Genomic DNA, 17371 nt, shown 5'->3' with positions numbered 1-17371 from the left:
GTCGAAAAGTTGAATAACCGCAGGAGCGGGGCTGCGGAAAGGTTTTGGTAGATATCGAATGCTAGTGATGCAGCAAGTTGTAAAAGCGTCCAGTCGTAAAAGTGAGGCGGGATGATCAGCAGTCGCTTGTTGGTGGGTGGATTCGAGAAATAAATGCGGGGCGTAACTGGCTGGTAGAAGCTGAGGCAGTAAGGCACGCAAAGACGTTCGATGACGGACAGTCCACAGGTGTGACACTGCCGGAGTCGCTGGAAGCACAGGGGCCGCCTATGTAGTCGGACGCTGAGACGCAACGCTTTTCGAAAGCGATCGATGTCTGCCTTCTCCTCCTCTCAAGACACCTTTCCATGCAAATTAGCGGCAACCTTCCCCTACCTAAGCTACACGGCACGGGTTGCGTTAGCACTTACAGTGGCCCGTGAACTAGCGCACGCGCGAGAGGGCGGCCGAGCAAGCTCCTCGGCCTGATCAGAGCTCATTTTCCCTGATGAGCATGGACCATCCGTAAGCGCAGCATGGCCAAGCAGTCAACCTTGCGCAGCGTCGTGCGTGGTGGTGGGTGGGTCACTCGTAATTAGAGTGGCGCTTCCGCGCTGTGTCTCTTCGGCAACCTGTCATGGCCCGTGGCCATAGCGTTCCATATTGGTTGCTGTAGCGCACCAAGGAAGGGACGGTGTTCATTTTCTCGCATGGCTTTTGGTAGCATCGATCGTGGACCCGATTTAATTCCAACCGGTTGATGAAGCCCTTGACGAACAGGCCTTGCGCATCAATACCCGTGAACGCGACTCTCCGGCCGTTATCCACGCGCATTTCTCTCAAGCGAGGAAATGCAAGTTCATTGGCCAGTCACCGCATGGCAGGTCTTAATTCAAGCGCAGCGAGGTGTGTCTCCGAAACAAAGGGATACAGGCCGAGCATTACGTGGGTGTGACTCCTCGCCCCAAGAGAGCTTTTTTGCTCAAGCGGTTTCCAGAAGATGGCCCGCATGCAGCTAGTGTCCGTTTCATCATAGCGCTCATCGTGTGCCACGCAATCTATTGGGAGCGGCCGGGATCGCGATGTGATGCGAGCTCTTGGCTTGACGCTCGCTCATGTGGAGACGCACTGACTATCCCTGTGTGCTTTCATTGGCTTGCTCACCTCGCTCTTGCATAAGGCTCCGTTGCCGGGCAATGTCTCGGGTTGGACGAAGAGATGGCATCTTGACGCTTGGACCGCGATGGCGGGGTGGTCTGACAGCGGCTCAGGAGGTTGGCAAGGTGGCGCCAAAGGGCAGTCAAGGTCCTACTTGTTCACTTCGATTTTAGCGAAGGGCCGTGATTGGCGCAAAGCATGTCTGATCTTCAAAGCTTCCGCATCTTGCTTTTGCATTGTCCTGCCGCCTGCGGAAAGCACGTAACTGCTGATTGGCCCACTTCGTAATGCAATCAACATGTCTCCACGATACCGTGCGGAACGGCTGCCTTGCTCTTTCGAATCAGCAAGCTATATTCGCTTGAACAAGGTATACACGCTCGCCGATCGCAACCTGCGTAGGACATGTGACCGTTGTTGCTTGCGATATCCGTTGCTGCTTATTGAACCAATTAAACCGTAGTGCCAAGCTAACGGGACGTTTATGCAGCTCGCTGAGCACTGGCGCTCCACGGATTCGAGTGGAGAAGCTAACAATCCTCGTGTAGCGGGTCGCTATGCTGTGGTGCCAATTACAGACCGACCCTAGGTCCAGACCTTCTCTGGCTGCCGCCGTGACGCAGTTGGAATGATGCCTTGCATAACAGGCGTGCTTCAATGACTGCCTGCTGCATCGGCTCCCGGAGCATGCCACGCCTCGTGGCATCTGGTAGTGTGCAACACATGTCCCGACCGACAGTGCTTTTGCAAGTGAATCAGTTGTTGGTAGTGCAAATAGTAGAGGTGACGCGGAGATACCGACAGTGCGGCAGTCCGTAGGCTACGGAATTACCAGACTTGATGGATATGGTGAGCAACGTAGGCAGCATTTCATGGAGCTTTATTGTATAGGAGTCCGTTCAAGGATCTCTCATACTACAGTACGCTCTCGTTTGTCGCATTGGAGAGGTTCGCGAGTTGCACGTTTCTGGACCCGCACGGCCGCGATTGCTGATGCAACGACTCAGGAGTACGTTCGAAGCATCATGCCCTCAGGTCCGCCACAGAGTAAGCGGGCATTAGCCGCTGCTGGCTTGATTGCAAGCCACAGCACGAGGTCTCTGGGCACCATACCAATGGAAGGCCCACTACGAGCACCGCAGCTCTCCGGACGAGGGCGTTACCCTTGGCGCCTTGGCTGCAGGGCTGCAGCAAGTAGACCAACGGAAAGCTCTTATCGATTGCACTTCGGCTTACCCCCTACTCGTTCGCCAATATTTGCTCAAGCAGTCTCAGTAAGCGCATGGTGGCTTCATTCATTGGCAATGCGACTGCGGTCTGGAAGCTGTCAAGCTGGAAGTATCATCCTCAGCGTGTGTTGCATGCGCCAGTCAGAGGTGTGCGGAACGACATTTGTACCAGAGCAGACAGGTCGTTCACGACAAATGTGTCGTAGTGACTGTTGTCATTGCGGCGTTCCAGCTGGACTGCAAGTCACGGTCTCACAGCCGCGACGCAGAAGCCCCTCAAAGCATGTTCATGTAGATTGGTCGTGGTTAGAGCCTTACACCTGGACGTTCACGGTCTGCTCCAATGCAAGTACGGCCGCCCTGGTGCGCACATCGCACGCACCGGAAGCCAAGTAGACCGCATTGGTGTCATACGTCTATTGTAAACGAACCTCAGGGAAGCCTGCACTGACGCTGTGAGATTGACAGAGCAAGGTGGTTGATGATGACCAGCTTTCGTGGTTTCACCAAGTGCTATTAAACATGCATCCCGGCTTGGTGAATGGGCCCGAGGTGAAGTCGTATATTGGGGAGGATGTCAGAGATGAACAAAAGATCTTGGCTCTTGGCAATGCTGTCTTCACTTCACCCGCTGAACCAACCTCAGTTTTTGATACTGCCTTGCTGTCTGTAGCCTGCGACGGTACTGCTGTTCGTCACACACTGTCCTGCGATGGCTCGCTTGCTTGCTGTCTCAGTGAAATGGCCTCGATGCTTCGACCGCTTCGGCGCTGCAGGTTCAAACTGAGCATCTCGCCCTGCGACAAGCATTCCACTTTTTTCCGCCATATCCGTTGATGGGGACCACGCTGGAGATCGCTGGACGCTCTCGTTGGTTTGAATGGCCGAATGCAGCAGCACCCTTGCGTCCTCGAAGCCCCATGTAGGAGGTCGACCGAGACACGCACAACCCGGAAGCTTAGCCGCTTCATCCAGCTACATCACCAAGGGCTCGTTGGCTCGGTGGAGAGCAGCGGTACTTCGGCCGAGTGTAATGTGTCCAGGTGCTGACGCGGACATGGTCGAATGCGCCAGCGTTACGCGTTTCACTACCCACAGTTCGCAGGTTGCAGTATCGGACCCGCTTCTCCTGGTTTCACACTGCCCAAAAGGCTTGACTCTACGCCGAAAGCTCAATATGGCTTGGCATACATAAATCATCATCGTCAGGCCTCGTATGTTTCCTGAACGTATCTTGTCAGGCAACCTACCTCGAGCCAACATCGTGCTGTGCACATCCTCTCTCTTTCCTAGAGCAGTGATTCGTTCTTCAATCGTTTCCTTCGCTTCTAGCACGAACACAACATTCAAACATACGCTCCTTAGATCACCATCACTCTAAAGATACAACGATGAAGACATACCTTGCTATTGCTGCCCTCGCGCTGGGGGTTAGCGCCCTGCCAATAGAGCCATCCAGCACTTTTCTACAGGGCGGACGCATTCTGCCGACGGGTTCCCTCTGTCGACCGTCCTCCGTGCATTCCAGCAGATTTCCGACTGACGTTCCTGCCTCCGCATCGAACCTCCACCACCACCCAACGGCATCCTTCTCCCACAGCGACCGACCGACCTTTACACGACCCACAAGTCTTTCAACAAGCACGTACAGCTTGGCCTTAGACCGCGACCATTACCGCTCGCACGGAACGGGCTCCCACATCCGCAGTGCTTTCGTGTCACAGACGCTGTTGGTCAGGCAAGCCGAGGTCTCTGATTATGTGGCTACACCATCGGATCCCATTGAGACGGGTCCAACCTTCAGCCTTCCGACAATCACACCCTTCGCTTCCTTCTCCGGCTCTGATGTTAGGCCCAGCGGCAGAACTCGCAGTGCTGCACCAACCTTCCCTGCTCACGATGGCAGATCTGGCTCCGCTAGGCCTGGTGGTTTCGGCAGTGCTGCACATACATTTTCCTTCCACGCACCGCTCGCCAGCGATCATCGTAGCGACCTTGCCGCGCCTACTGGTTCATCTGACGGGTTTCACCCGACATTCACCGGTGCCGCAGCGTCAGACCAGTCTAATCAACACGGCTCCAGCGGCCAGTCGGCGAGCTTCACAGGCTTTCCAATTAGCTCGGATCATCCAGAGGCTACAGCAACCGGCATCCGGAGCTTTAGTGCGTTTGTAAGCCGCACCTTTAGCGACGCTGGGCCAACCTCAACAAGTGCTTAACTCGCAAAATATGACTTGCATGGGACGTTGTGATATCGAGAGACGCAGGGCTTCTAGACGAGTTCGCAATGGGCTACTCTCGAGGCATAGTCTGACACTAGGCCAAAGTCGATGCGCAACCCGCATTGTTATAGAGATTTCAGTATAGACCGTTACTCGTCCCAACAGAAGTTCCTCGATATGTCTGCCATAGCTTGTCCCTTCCGCACCTCTGCAGACTCCTGCCGTCCAGTACGAACACTGACGCCGCTGTTCGTATGCGTTTCGGAGGCCCGAGTCATGGGACCATGAACTTCAGGCTGCATACCATCCTGCTGCTGCTCAACATGCTCCTCGAAGAGTCTCCGCCGAATGCAGATCGGACATTCTTCGTTTTCGGCACTACTTGTGTAGATGTCCTTCCTATGGGCACAGTCCTCGCTGGGTACAGCGGGTGCTGCGACGTTGATCCTACACTGGTCTACGCAACGGCCGCGCATATGGAGGCAGGGTGTCCAGTGTCTGATCAAGACGAGGCACATTGTATTCTTGGGTGGTTGGGTGGTTCGTGTGATTGTATAATGTTCACGCCGTGGCCTATTCCATGATACGGAGTCAGGTCTTTGGGAGCATCGTGTTGCAGTGAAAAGCTGTAGTAACTGCCATGCTTCAGGAAGGACTGGTCACGGCCACTGCATCAGGGTGCTCATCCAGGATCTCTAAGACAGTGGCAACAGTGACCGCGAAGTCTCTCAAGCAGCATCCTGCGCAACAACTCTAACCTCCCTCCTCATTCCCTTCTCCGCCCCTTTCACTTTCACCTCAACCGCAAACACGCCAATATGCTTGATCCTGTCCGCCTCCCCGCCCTCCGCTACCGATACATCAACGAACCTCACGTCGTCCTCCCTCAGCGCCACCGTCTTCGCCTCATCGTTCTCCGCCATCGCTGCTCGCACCGCAACCAAGACGTCGTGTGTGCTCACACTACCATAGATAGCCTGTGGCCCCGTCGGAAGCTTGGGTTTAGCCAGCTCCGCCTTCTGCGCCTGCGCCTGCATCTGCGCCCTCACCGCCATTAACTCTGCGCCAGCCCCATAGCCGTAGCTCCGGGCCGGCTTCTTCGGCTCGGGAAGGACTTCGGGCTCTGGCTCTGGTTCCTTCTCCTCAAGGATGGGTTGGCGGTAGAAGTCCAGTCTCCCCGGGACGAAGATCTCTAGTAGCTCCATACTTCGCTCCGGACTCAGACGAGTCGGGTCGATAATCCTCTTCTGGAACATGCTCGCTTCCTGCTTCTCGGTCGCGCTCATGCCGCCTTTAATGTCGCTCGGTAGATCGAATTGCTTTGCATATTGTCTGGTGCCGAAGTCGTAGTCCCGTTCCATGGGTGCGTTGCTGATCCGTAACGTCTTCAGCTCGGGCATCGTGATGTATTCGGCTATGTGACGCGGGAACCATTCGTTGCGCATGCGGCCATTGGAGATGGGTACGATGGCGCCTGTAGTAGAGTTAGTGTTGATATCTTAGCTGAGTGATAGACGTCCCACCTTTCCGTCCGAATCGCTTGACGTCCCGGAGTAGTCGTACCGGCACAGTGCTGGAAAGGTTGGCCATCTTCTTCTTGCCCCTAACTTGCTGTCTCAATGCCGTCGGCGGTACAGCTGGCTCGCCGAAGACGGACCAGACATAGCTGCGTAGACATGCTGAGCACTGGGGAGACGCGCGAGGGCGTACTGACATCGCCATACTCGGTTTGTGGCTTCGTCAAGAGTGGTTAAGGTCGAGCACGTGCACAGTACATGTAAGTTATTCTCATACAGCTGCTCGGGACGCGGGCCGGCGGGAGATGTACGCACGTGGCGCATCGAGCTGCCGGGTGCATATGTATACAGCTTCAAGCAGTACTTTACTCGCGTCTATTTCTCGTAACATGCAACGATGATTTTCCGGCGGCGTCCGTAACATAGCAACAACCTCTGGACAAGATAGTAGTCACAGACACACGTAAACAGTACAAATGCGCCGCCATCCCGGCACCCACCAGGCCTACACCTTCTACGTGCCGTAACCCAACGCTCACCATCGTCCGACCCGTAGCAACGCACATCCTCGATCATCAACGATTCGGATAACCATCACACACCAACACAACCCATACGGAAGTCAAGGGCGGTCATGCCTCCCGCGTCCAAAACCGACCACCTCCCCTCCTCCCACCCTGCGCAACGCCAACGTCCCAAATCCCCCAACCGCGTACTCGCCGAAGCAGAAGCGCAATGGCTCTTCACCCAAGCCGAGCTGGCCAACACGCCATCAATCCAAGACGGCATGTCCGTTGCCGAAGAGCGCGACACGCGCGCCAAAGGCGTGAACTTCATCGTGCAAGTCGGCATTATGCTCAAACTACCCCAGCTCACCTTGTCCACCGCCGCCATCTTCTTCCAGCGCTTCCTCATGCGCGCGAGCCTGAAGAAGGCAAGGGGCGACATACCGAAGCTGCATCATTACCAAATTGCGGCGACGACGTTGTTTCTCGCGACGAAAGTGGAGGAGAGCTGTCGGAAGATGAAGGAGATGATCCTTGCCTTTTGTCGCGTCGCGCAGAAGAATCCTAATCTGGTGATAGATGAGCAGAGCAAGGATTTCTGGCGGTGGAGGGATTGCGTGCTACATAACGAGGATGTGGTGTTGGAGACGCTTTGCTTTGATTTGACTGTGGAGAGCCCGCATCGGCAGCTGTTCGATATGCTCAAGTTTCATGGCATTGAGCGAAACAAGCGGCTTAGGAATGCAGCGTGGGCATTCGTAACGGACAGCAACAACACGCAATTGTGTCTGCTATGCTCCAGTCGCACCATTGCCGTCGCGGGCCTGTATGCAGCGTGCCGATATTGCGACGTGGCGCTACCCGATGACGGGAAAGGCAGACCGTGGTGGGAGACGCAGCACGTACGGTTAAAGGACGTACGGAAAGCGGTGGAGTACCTATGCTCCAATTACGAGGCGGCTGCGAACAAGATCAATGGCGTCTCGACCGCGGTGCAGGCGCCGGGCTCCGAGGGCGAGCAGAGTATCTACGTAGGTCTTTCCAACAGCCTTGACGGCTCGTCGGATGGCTGGGATAGTACGAGGCTGAAAGAGGAGCAGGCTACATCGCCGTTTGTCCCGCCTGCCGACGACAGCGAGCGGCGGCTCAGTAATGGGAGCTCAGTGGGCGGAGAGAAACGGAGACGTGAGAATGAGCAGGCACCTGCGCTACCTGTTGTCAATGGTGACGCGAAGGAGCGGGCGAACGGCGTACGGCATGACGAAGAGAATAAGAGCAAGCGGCCCAGGCTGGAAGCGGCTGATCTTCCTGACCCTCCTGCTCCTGCTCCGCTGCTTCCGAATGAGGTGGATCCGGAGGGCACGCACGACATGAAGCATGTGGAGGAGAAGATGCGGGTCGAGCATGGCAATGCGGAGTCTGAGGCGGTCAAGGCTGAGGCCGTACCGCCTACTGTACCCGTACTCGACGCATCAACAACGAGGCTGCCAGATGAAGGTAGCGAAGAGGGCGAAGTGGAGGAGTAGTAATGTGCCCAATGTTCCTGTGCGCATAGCGATGGTTTTGGACTCCAAGGATTTCGCCGCATTTGGCTGAAATGGTTCACGCATGGTGTCCGGGGTTGGGGGCATTGGGGAAGGCGTGCTTTCGAACGAGAATGATACCCAATGGTACTGACATTCAAGGCTGGCTGCTCTCGTGCGTGGCGTTCCGGGCGAACCGGCATGGCAGCTTCTTCACAATGGCATTCACTGCCGACGGCTGGTATGTACGATCAAGTGAATTTTAAATTTTGACATATCACGAATCTCGCTTCACCCGCTGCCACAACGAGTGCCTCTAATGTGTCCATTTACGACATCTCATTTATTCAAGCGAGCATATGATGGCACCCGCTCCTGCTCAGCAGGTAGTTCGGCCACGGCACTCCAGTGTTTGTGCACCTTCTCCGGCTTCTCGATCTCGTCAACCATCGCCACGGCCAAGTCCGCGGCAGAGATGCCCAACAAGCGACCTTCGAACGCATTCCCGCCTTCCCCACCCGCCTTGCCCTCCACAGGCGCAAACGGCACTTGATCGATGACTACTTGATACTTACCCGTCCGTGGCCCAGGCATATACTTTCCCGGCGGACTCACAAAACTCCACCTCCAGCTCGTATCAGCCTCGAGGAACATAAAGCCCGCTCGCGCCGCAAGAGGAAGGTCGGGTACCGGGTCCGGTCCCTCAAGCACACCCTTCTCAACCTCCTTGATGACCCTCTTCTGGTCCTCGCTCGCTCGACCCGCTTTGACCGCTGAACGCGCATCACGGTACTCCCGCATCATCTTCGCCACGGGCGAGCCGAAACCAATCCGCTCCTCCATATGGTAGGTAGCTGCTTCGCTATCGGCCGTGGCCTGTCGGTACGCCAGCCAGAATTCCCTGCTGTCCGCTGCAGTTTGGTACGGGTATTCCGGCCCGAGGAACAGGGAGCCAGTGCCGCCGATGGAGATGAAGTAGGTGAGTTGCGCTGCTTTAGCTGCGATTACAAGCCTGCGCGTTGTCTCGACGAAGAGCTCTGGTGGAGATGATTAAGTCATAGTTACATGTTGCGATATCACTAGAAAGCTGGGTAGGCGTACTGTAAACGGTAGGGCTGTAGGGTGGGTTGAATGCGTTGACGACGACGTCGACATCTTTAAAAGTCTCGATCAGTTGGGGAATGGTTGCGCCACTGATATCTAGCTGCAATGGCTTGTAGTGTTCATGTGACCCGAAGGTTTCCGGTTTGCGTGATATGCCGATGACTTCGTGACCGCGGTTGAGCAGTTCGATACAGACAACAGAGCCACCGAAACCGGCTGGACCAATGACGGCGACGCGCATCTTGTTGCTCGTTCGTTCCTCGACTTCTGTGATCGGAGCCTCAGCATGTTAGCGATCAAAGAGACAATAAGATATATGCTTTTAAGCACGCAATAGGAGCATAGACGGTAGTCGCTGAAGTCAATTGCCGAGTCGCTGCCGAGTCAGCTCTCCACTCGTGTCTCCGTCTAGTCGAGGAAAGCAGAGCCCTCTATCGACAGGGTACGCAACGATCAGATAGCGGAGCATGACTTGCAGAGGAATGCGCCTTGATTTTGCAGTGTGTACAAGCAGGAGTTAGGCAGCACTGACACAAGCTCCACGCACCTGAACGCCTCGCTAAGCACATAAGCTGAACCATCGCGCGCATGCCTAGACATCGTCCATCACCTCATAAAACAGTAGATACACCTCCCTTTGCTGACCCAGCACATCACCCGTCTTGCATTCCTTCACTTTCTCATCGCTTATCCGCCACCATCTGTCCGGTACGCGGCGCTTGCGTCCAGACAGACTGACAGCCCCAGCGATACTTCGTTGCCTCTTCGTCCCATTTGAAGCCGGAGCGTCTGCAGGCAGCGGCGGTAATCCCGGCGTTGGTATAGCCTCGATTGGTACGCTTGTTCTCGGCGTCCGTCTTTCATGCATCGCTGCTTGCAACGAGCGTGAGGAAGCAGACGAGCTCGAGGGTGAGTCGAATGTTGATGGAGAAAGTGTTGGTGGTGACTCGGGCGGCGTCGGTGTGGTTTGACTCTCTCCATCTCTCGTAAAGCGCCCGCTCAGACGAGGGCTAGGTGCCGCGGATAATCTTGGGCTCGGAGCTGCACTGGTCCGTGCGCTGTAAATACCTTCCGTACCCATCGATGCCGGCGTGGAGTATGGCGGGTTATTATACTGGCGCCGGAAAGTCTCGTAGTGGCCGCTACTATGAACGCCCTTGTGCGTGACTACCGTGAGTAGACGGTATGTTTTGCGGTCAAGCAGCCCACCTATGGGCAACGTCTCTGGGAAGGCCACCTTAGCCATGTTCTTTGACGAACTAGAATGTGCGTCCCACACGGACCGGTTGAGGTGGATGGCAAGGATGCGCGGGAAGCTAGATATCCTCGTATGTCGGGTGATGCGACGCTTTGGCGTCACTGAGGAGTCAGGTAGCTTGACATCTTTAGGTGGCTTCTCCGGGTCATCTCGCAATGCTGCTTCCAGCTTGATTCTGGCATCCTCTAGCGTCGAGCGCTCATCGGAGGATAGGGTAGCTTTCGTGAGTTGCCTCGCGTTGAGCTGCAGCGCGTGCTCCAAACGGCATCTATCGCAAACGAAGTCGTCGATATGCTCCACCTTTAGCAGGCCATCCAAGCACGCGTTGAGCGACGTCGAAGTTCTGTCGTAGGGTACGTGAAGTGTCAATGTGACGAACGAAGACACCGATGGTTTCGGTTTGAACCGACAGTGCGAGCACTCGACTTGCGACTCGACCTTGCCTAACATTAACGAGTGGCATGGTCAGCGATGTTCAGACAACCATTGTAGATCTACACATTGCTTACCTTCTAGCGGAAAAGGTGCGGACTCCGCGTCGCCTTCGTCTGGATCTGGAGGCTCAGGCGGGCCGGCTCCTATGTCCGGACGCGTGTCCTTCAGTAGTGCGAGCTTACTGTCATGCCGCTGTTCATGAACACTGTCGGCGTGCAACACTTCCTTAAGCTGTGCAGCTCCGTCAGGCTCAAGTGAAAGGTGTTTCCGACGCGCTTTCCTCCTGACTCTACTTGCGGCATGATTCTCGTCTGCAAGTCTCTCAGCAACGAGCTGGAGAAACTCCTGCGCGTCCTGCTGCGATCGGTTGATGCGCGTACGGAAGGACAGCTCAACTACGCGAATGAACGGCTGTGCACTGATCGTTTTCTTCACGATCGGCCGCTCGTTCAGCGCATCCAGGACGTCTTTCAACCCCGCCGTAACTGAGCCTTGCTGCAGACCGAGCAGCTTCCACTCCGGCATCGGCTTGACGCCGCGTTCCTTCTGACGCTGCTCTTCCAAAACAGCCGTAAGATCGTTGTAAAGCTCTGCACCATCTAATTTGCGCCTGTGCATCTCTCGTATCAGATAAAGCCTCAACTCCGGCAAGCCAGCCAGCGCCTGCAGCACGCTGTTGATGAAGCAATCATTGGCCGGGTTGGTCAATCCCACAACGCCCTTCTTCCGACTCGACCGCGAAATGTTGGCCGCTTCATCATCCAGAAAGAAGGTAGGGCCGAAGACATACACCAACGTAATAGCGGCGAGTGAGGCTCCAGCCGCATAAGTTGCAATCGTCAACGGTCGTTCAGGCATATTTCTCGTAGCTCCTCTGCCCGCAATCGCTACGAGGGCCGCTTGACGTTGACTGTGTGCTGCCGTTGTTGCGCCCTCGGTTGATGCGCGCGATGCCGTCCACAAGGCGTCCTTGAGCGCAGTCCAAGTCCAGGCTCCATACTGAGCGAGAAAGGAAGTGAAGCTCTCCACCTTGAAATCCTTACGAAAGCACGAATGTTACTTAGGCGAATGATTCGATGGCTCCACGAGGCTAATGCATGCAGTACAAGCACAGCCGAGGGGAGGTGGAGGCGGCATTGCGGCGGCCTCGGCGGGAGAAGTGAGCAAACTGCCGCCTAAGGCATCAACGTCTGGCAGCCTCACAGGAAGGAAGTTTGCGCTTGAGAGTGAGAGTGCAATAAACGTTCGTCTCAGTACACGCTGAAAACATCAATAAGCCGACCTTGAGCGCGAGTTAGATCATCATCATGCCATCTGGTCAAGGAGGTAAGCGTGTTCCGCAAAGTCATTCAGGTCCTACAGCTCATATCCTATAGCGGGAACGAACCCCATCCACAACAAGAAGCCGAAGAAGGCGACCAAGGAGGAAGACGAGGACGACAAAGCGTACAAGGCAAAGCAAGCAGCGGGTGAGCGTGCATCATGTAACGCGCGGGTCAATCAGGTGTACTGACTTTCTTCACTTTCCCAGATAAGAAGGCACGCGATGAGCTGGCCAAGAAGGCTGCAGGTAGTAAGGGTCCATTAAATACCGGCCAACAGGGCATCAAGAAGAGCGGCAAGAAATGAGCGACAGAGGGCGTGCGACGAGACTACGAGTTGCGACTGTGGTGGCGTAGGATTGAGCGTAGGCGTCTGGAGCAAATCATTAATTGGTCTTCTGCACATCGATCACGCATGCCATTACCTGGCTTCGAGATTCTGCCCGCTAGCCTTGGTTGTAGCCATGTCTTCCGCGACTCCTACGGCCGAGGCGAATTGCAAGGGATGAAGCCGCTCGAGTACATCGTCTGCTTCCTATTGCTGTAGATCAATGTGTGAGTTGGTACACTGTCGCTCGCACGAACGCCATGCGCCTAACAATGTAAGAACGCAGTCAGACACGCCCGCATGATATTGCAAGCCATCCGAATCAAACTGCTCTGCATAGTCACGCGACCTAGCAGCAATTCTTGCCCAGGCCGCCCCCCAATCCACCAGCATTACTGCCTACTTGTACGCCAGATTGTTGTTGCTGCTGTTGCGGTTGTTGTGTGTCCAAGAGCTTCTTCTTGATATCGCTCGCTAGACTGAAGAAGGCCTTCTCGACGTTGATGTTGCTCTTCGCGGAAACCTCCATGAATGGTATGTTGAGCTCATTGGCCAGCTGTTGCCCTTGCTCAGTCGACACGGCTCGCTTTTCCTCCCAATCGCACTTGTTGCCAATGAGGATTTTGTTCACGCCTTCGCTGGCATGCTGCTCGACGTTGGAGAACCAGGTTCGGATGTCTAATGAAGAGAGTCAGTCAACCAGCCGCACACCTGGTGATTGCTGATGCAACCCACTGTTGAAACTCTTCTCATCCGTAACATCGTACACCAACAGGATACCCATCGCACCTCTGTAGTACGCCGTGGTGATGGTCCGGAACCGTTCCTGGCCCGCTGTGTCCCATATCTGCAGCTTCACGCGCTTGCCATCCAGCTCGATCGTCCGGATCTTGAAGTCGATGCCAATAGTTGTAATGAAGGAAGGTGTAAAGGAATCCTCGCTAAATCGTAGCAAACAGCACGACTTGCCCACGCCCGAGTCGCCTATCAACAGTAATTTGATGAGGAAGTCATAGTTCCTTGTGCCGGCCATGATCGCGGCAGCCGGGCAGGTTGTGGGAGTTGCTCCGTTGTCGAATTCGTTGGCCTGTATTTAGTGTGTCACGCTGAAGGGTATACGTCCGCTCTGTGTTGTGTCGAGGGGCTTCGCTGGATCAAGCGCGCGGCTCCGGTTCCAAGTCGCTGGGATGCACTAGATATCCAGAGGAATGGCGAAGGCAACACTTTCGCTTTCGAACGTTCCTCGAGTGCTTTAGGTGGCGCAGGGTTGTGTAAGTGTTGAGGCGCAAGCTTACAGTACAGGGTTCTAAGTGCGATGATGTTTCGGCGGAAGCTCTGGAGGAGCGCCCGCCGAGGGAGGCGTGGCGCTACAGCACACGTGCGTGGACTAGCTCGAGCAGTGTAAAGTCACAGTGTGGACCGCCGATAGTGTCTTCGCGCGGTAGCGTAACGTGGAAGGTGTAGCAGATGTTATAGGGGATGATATCAGACGCTATAGTACGCTAGAGTGAGGTGACTATCTTGGGTATCTTGCTGCCTATACACCGTGCCATCTCTGTCCACCACTTACAATTCCCGCTCACGCCAAATATTTCGAATAGGCCCACCGTATACGGCCTGCCGTCTGCTTCTGCCGTTCAGCGCCAATGCGAACATCAGATAGTTCTTCGGCATCCTCGCTAAACTCCCGGTACAGCTCTCCAGGCATGACCTTCTGCGCGGCCTCTCGAAGCACATGCACTTCGCATAAGAGAAGACCTTGGTCTTTATAGAAAAGCTCGCCATACTCCGTCGGCGTGCTGTTTACCAGTATACGATCGATGTTTCGTAGTTGCCGCAGCAGCTTGCCTTGTTTGCGTGAAGCACTCGACCCACGTCTTTGCGAAAGCGTCGTCCGGACGTAAGCGACAGCGAAATATGTCACCAAGATGCCAGGCGTCAGGCCGACGAATCCGAAGACGAGCTCCTGTGACTTAAGAAGAGAGTCAATGCCACCGATGGCGACCTCCACGTCCACTTTCGTCTTCTGAACCTGAATGAGCAAAGCACGGATGAGGTTGCCTCTCACCGCACCCATGAATGGCGATTTCAGGTCCTTCTCATACGCCTTGAGCACGGGAGTAAGATCGCCTTCTCTGACCCTCGTCCGAATGTCAGTGATTTCAACCTCCGTCAGTTTCGCGCTGTTTCCTGTGGCAGTGGCCGGGTTGTCAATAGCAAAGTCGACCACCATGCGCTCTAAGCTGTCTCTATCCCCTTCAAGCGAGCGCTTCGACATGATGCTAACCTCACTGCCTTCATCGTGGCGGATAGTCTTGATGACTTTGCGTGTAGGCTCGACGACCCAATTGCTCCAGAAGTCGATCACAGTCACACCAAAGTCGCGCACCCACTGCAAGATATCCGCTTTTCGATTGACAAGGATGCGCAGAATAGTGCTCGAAGAGATGATGCCGACAGTCACTGGCAGCCAGTAACGCACGATTACGGACGGTCTACCATGCTCGCGGACAGCAGCCTTCAACGAGGTTTCGTATTCCGGAAGAGCCATGGTCAGCACTCGTGTCAACCGTTCTGCAACGCCTTCCGGCTTGACGGATCCACTGCTCTCAATATCCGCTTCGACTTCAGCACCGTACAATGGGTCGTCGTCAGTCAGCTCAGCGACCGCGGCGTCAAATTTGTCAACAGACGTCTCGCTGTCGTTGACCTTGGCCAGCACAGCCTCCATGAGCGCCACATTGCGCGCGACAGACGCCTTCCAACGGTGCGGACTTGCGGTTGCGCTGATCAGGCTTTCGCTATGTGCGCTCTCATTGGCCAAACCCTCGCCGAGCAACACCCCAAGGGCATTCGCATTCTGCAAACGTACTTTCTTCAACGTTGTCTGCTTCCGCCTGATGTCGCTCCGCAAGCGTGTAACAGGGCTCAACACCTGCCTCTGTATCTCGCCCATACTGCGATCCTGAATCACCTGCCGGACCAACCCATAGAACTCCTGCCATCGCTTTCCAATCGTGTCTTGCGCGTCCTGTCTCGCACCAGTCATAGTGAAGTTACCACCCCGTGCCTTGACATCATCCCATACCTCGCTTGACCAATGCCAGAACTGGAAGGGTGAGATTTGGATGGCATGCAATGCGCTATTCGTGCGTGAGCTCAGCACCGCATCCCAATACCATATGTCATCCGCCAAAGCTACGGTCTGATCCAGTATGCGCTTCAAAACCAGACCGTAGGTCTGAATAGTGGCTTTGGAGACCAGTAGCCATTCAAGTTCTGTCTCGTAAGGCTCCTTGCTCGGTCTGTCATCCTCCGCTATTGCGAGAGGCGCCTCCGCTCTGTCGGACAATGCGGATAAACATAGTGCAATCTGGGCCGGTTGCAGCAGAGCTCGGCTGTCCGATGCGCTTGGTGTCAGGCCTCGTATTGATGTTTGTAAGGCAAGTAACCTCGTTGAAGGCTTGGGTGCGGCTTTAGAGTCGCCGGAGAAGGTAGACACCCGTGAAGCTGTTGGCGATGCTGAGGGTAGATTAGCGAGCTGTACCCGGTCCAGCTGTGCGTCGATTCGACGCACTTGGTCGAGCACGAAGCTCATGGTGGGCAAGGGATGACGGACTTCCGCCTTCAGGACTCAGCGGGACTATGACATATCTGGCCAGAAGTTATCTTGCGGAGGTGGAAACGATGGAGAAGTGCAACAGCCGCAAGCCGCAATGACGTGGTATTCGGGAGCTCCAACGACCTGATCTGACAGCATGCTACCAACAGTGCAGAGGTACAGTAGAGTTCAGGTGACATTAAATTGACATAAATGCTGCCTCCACATATCACAGCGTCTCCAGTACCATACCATGATCTTCTGAAAGGTCGGCGGTCTCAAGCTATCCAGCACAAACGAAGCACTTCCACCTTCCACTCCGCATCAGCCACTCCACGAGCTAACGTTATGCCTCATCAATCGTCTCTACCCGGGCGGCAAAACAGAATCTCGAGCGTTCTCTCGAAAGCGCCTTGGTTGACTCAAGACCTTGCAAAGCCGCCTCCAAGTGGTCTAGGATGCCCATTGCAACCGTTGAGGAGGAGACACTACAGCTGTGCATATGGCTCATCTACCACCCTACTAGTTCTATAATGTTTCAACCTGAGCTCTGTATCAAGGTCCCATGTCAGCATCTTCATGAGCGCGAAGTGCTGCTTCTGTCCATCCTCGAGATCGTACTTGTGGCATTCGCCCACATCCCAAACAGGGCACGTATGTCAAACCCGGAGAACGCATGGCAGAGTCGTGGAGTACGGTATGCACGGGGAGTCACGACGCGAATGGAACTTATCATTCAGTGGAGTTCATGCTTGCCTTACGTCGTCGCAGAAAACCACAAGACAGTCTGGTGGATCGGAGATGGAGGGTCGATGGCCATTGCTAACACTTCCCATGAGACATGAAGCATGCCAGTTTTGCGATGTGTGGTGCAGGCAGCTTCCAAGTACCAACGCATCGGGCAGTATGCAGGCGACGCCGGCTCGCACGGGCGTGTTCGGAGGCATACAGTCTCCTCTGAGCAGTGGACTTTGCAGGAGAGTTCCATGCACGACATGTGAGTGTAAACTACATGTACTATATCCGCCTTACGGTGGCACTGTGGCACGTATTGCTTACGTCAACGTTCAATGATGCTCGTCGGGCTTGGAGCCATCGATGGCCATTCTTCCAAGTTCAGTACTCAAGACTGAGTAACAAGATGATGCTACTCCGAAGTAAACTCGCTAACCCGACAGCCGAACACCTT

At 55.1% G+C, this 17371-nt stretch overlaps 12 protein-coding genes across 12 annotated transcripts; 5 read left to right on the top strand and 7 right to left on the bottom strand.

Annotated features, from left to right (window-relative positions):
• Nucleotides 1-107: 107 nt before the first annotated feature.
• Nucleotides 108-953, bottom strand: BAUCODRAFT_266989 (uncharacterized protein). Its single transcript, XM_007682011.1, has 2 exons — nucleotides 411-953; nucleotides 108-341 (listed from the first exon to the last, which is right to left on the bottom strand). Exon 1 carries the CDS (start codon nucleotides 811-813, stop codon nucleotides 565-567), a length of 249 nt encoding a protein of 82 aa, XP_007680201.1. The 5' UTR covers nucleotides 814-953; the 3' UTR covers nucleotides 108-341; nucleotides 411-564.
• Nucleotides 954-1675: 722 nt separating this feature from the next.
• BAUCODRAFT_266975 (uncharacterized protein) lies at nucleotides 1676-2912 on the top strand. Its single transcript, XM_007682010.1, has one exon. It carries the CDS (start codon nucleotides 2010-2012, stop codon nucleotides 2760-2762), a length of 753 nt encoding a protein of 250 aa, XP_007680200.1. The 5' UTR covers nucleotides 1676-2009; the 3' UTR covers nucleotides 2763-2912.
• A 635-nt stretch (nucleotides 2913-3547) lies between these two features.
• Nucleotides 3548-4661, top strand: BAUCODRAFT_266977 (uncharacterized protein). Its single transcript, XM_007682009.1, has one exon. It carries the CDS (start codon nucleotides 3758-3760, stop codon nucleotides 4583-4585), a length of 828 nt encoding a protein of 275 aa, XP_007680199.1. The 5' UTR covers nucleotides 3548-3757; the 3' UTR covers nucleotides 4586-4661.
• Nucleotides 4662-5211, bottom strand: BAUCODRAFT_266978 (uncharacterized protein). The gene has a single exon (XM_007682008.1). It carries the CDS (start codon nucleotides 5104-5106, stop codon nucleotides 4738-4740), a length of 369 nt encoding a protein of 122 aa, XP_007680198.1. The 5' UTR covers nucleotides 5107-5211; the 3' UTR covers nucleotides 4662-4737.
• A 105-nt stretch (nucleotides 5212-5316) lies between these two features.
• BAUCODRAFT_77191 (uncharacterized protein) lies at nucleotides 5317-6304 on the bottom strand (the record flags this gene model as incomplete). The annotated part of the gene is made up of 3 exons (XM_007681761.1): nucleotides 5317-5619; nucleotides 5704-6062; nucleotides 6112-6304. 3 exons carry the CDS (start codon nucleotides 6302-6304, stop codon nucleotides 5317-5319), a joined length of 855 nt encoding a protein of 284 aa, XP_007679951.1.
• Nucleotides 6305-6739: 435 nt separating this feature from the next.
• On the top strand, nucleotides 6740-7576 carry BAUCODRAFT_58924 (uncharacterized protein; the record flags this gene model as incomplete). The annotated part of the gene is made up of 1 exon (XM_007681719.1): nucleotides 6740-7576. A coding segment is annotated over one exon (837 nt), but the record flags the coding sequence as incomplete, so codon positions are not given.
• Nucleotides 7577-8473: 897 nt separating this feature from the next.
• Nucleotides 8474-9561, bottom strand: BAUCODRAFT_114956 (uncharacterized protein; the record flags this gene model as incomplete). The annotated part of the gene is made up of 2 exons (XM_007682007.1): nucleotides 9236-9561; nucleotides 8474-9171 (listed from the first exon to the last, which is right to left on the bottom strand). The coding sequence occupies exons 1-2, from the start codon at nucleotides 9477-9479 to the stop codon at nucleotides 8474-8476; spliced, it is 942 nt and encodes a 313-aa protein (XP_007680197.1). The 5' UTR covers nucleotides 9480-9561.
• A 45-nt stretch (nucleotides 9562-9606) lies between these two features.
• BAUCODRAFT_114953 (uncharacterized protein) lies at nucleotides 9607-12041 on the bottom strand. Its single transcript, XM_007682006.1, has 2 exons — nucleotides 11006-12041; nucleotides 9607-10939 (listed from the first exon to the last, which is right to left on the bottom strand). The coding sequence occupies exons 1-2, from the start codon at nucleotides 11787-11789 to the stop codon at nucleotides 9831-9833; spliced, it is 1893 nt and encodes a 630-aa protein (XP_007680196.1). The 5' UTR covers nucleotides 11790-12041; the 3' UTR covers nucleotides 9607-9830.
• A 197-nt stretch (nucleotides 12042-12238) lies between these two features.
• Nucleotides 12239-12560, top strand: BAUCODRAFT_151312 (uncharacterized protein; the record flags this gene model as incomplete). The annotated part of the gene is made up of 3 exons (XM_007682005.1): nucleotides 12239-12257; nucleotides 12308-12400; nucleotides 12463-12560. 3 exons carry the CDS (start codon nucleotides 12239-12241, stop codon nucleotides 12558-12560), a joined length of 210 nt encoding a protein of 69 aa, XP_007680195.1.
• Nucleotides 12561-12930: 370 nt separating this feature from the next.
• On the bottom strand, nucleotides 12931-13614 carry BAUCODRAFT_151311 (uncharacterized protein; the record flags this gene model as incomplete). Its single annotated transcript, XM_007682004.1, has 2 exons — nucleotides 12931-13259; nucleotides 13317-13614. The coding sequence occupies 2 exons, from the start codon at nucleotides 13612-13614 to the stop codon at nucleotides 12931-12933; spliced, it is 627 nt and encodes a 208-aa protein (XP_007680194.1).
• A 383-nt stretch (nucleotides 13615-13997) lies between these two features.
• BAUCODRAFT_266874 (uncharacterized protein) lies at nucleotides 13998-16470 on the bottom strand. Its single transcript, XM_007682003.1, has one exon. It carries the CDS (start codon nucleotides 16177-16179, stop codon nucleotides 14161-14163), a length of 2019 nt encoding a protein of 672 aa, XP_007680193.1. The 5' UTR covers nucleotides 16180-16470; the 3' UTR covers nucleotides 13998-14160.
• Nucleotides 16471-17359, top strand: BAUCODRAFT_266873 (uncharacterized protein). The gene has a single exon (XM_007682002.1). It carries the CDS (start codon nucleotides 16762-16764, stop codon nucleotides 17254-17256), a length of 495 nt encoding a protein of 164 aa, XP_007680192.1. The 5' UTR covers nucleotides 16471-16761; the 3' UTR covers nucleotides 17257-17359.
• The last annotated feature ends 12 nt before the right edge of the window (nucleotides 17360-17371 follow it).

This window comes from Baudoinia panamericana (genome assembly GCF_000338955.1).
Source record: "Baudoinia panamericana UAMH 10762 unplaced genomic scaffold BAUCOscaffold_12, whole genome shotgun sequence".
Lineage (NCBI taxonomy): Eukaryota > Fungi > Ascomycota > Dothideomycetes > Mycosphaerellales > Teratosphaeriaceae > Baudoinia > Baudoinia panamericana.
This window is presented reverse-complemented; position numbering and strand designations above follow the sequence as displayed.

Excerpts from the sequence above, each read along its gene's own strand:
- BAUCODRAFT_266977 (XM_007682009.1), top strand. The coding sequence starts at position 3,758 with ATGAAGACATACCTTGCTATTGCTGCCCTCGCGCTGGGGGTTAGCGCC.
- BAUCODRAFT_266874 (XM_007682003.1), bottom strand. The coding sequence starts at position 16,179 with ATGAGCTTCGTGCTCGACCAAGTGCGTCGAATCGACGCACAGCTGGAC.
- BAUCODRAFT_266989 (XM_007682011.1), bottom strand. The coding sequence starts at position 813 with ATGCGCGTGGATAACGGCCGGAGAGTCGCGTTCACGGGTATTGATGCG.
- BAUCODRAFT_266978 (XM_007682008.1), bottom strand. The coding sequence starts at position 5,106 with ATGTGCCTCGTCTTGATCAGACACTGGACACCCTGCCTCCATATGCGC.
- BAUCODRAFT_266873 (XM_007682002.1), top strand. The coding sequence starts at position 16,762 with ATGAGCGCGAAGTGCTGCTTCTGTCCATCCTCGAGATCGTACTTGTGG.
- BAUCODRAFT_114953 (XM_007682006.1), bottom strand. The coding sequence starts at position 11,789 with ATGCCTGAACGACCGTTGACGATTGCAACTTATGCGGCTGGAGCCTCA. Across the intron at positions 10,940-11,005 it reads CGCACCTTTTCCGCTAGAAG|GCAAGGTCGAGTCGCAAGTC; the intron begins GTAAGCAATGTG and ends CGTTAATGTTAG.
- BAUCODRAFT_266975 (XM_007682010.1), top strand. The coding sequence starts at position 2,010 with ATGGAGCTTTATTGTATAGGAGTCCGTTCAAGGATCTCTCATACTACA.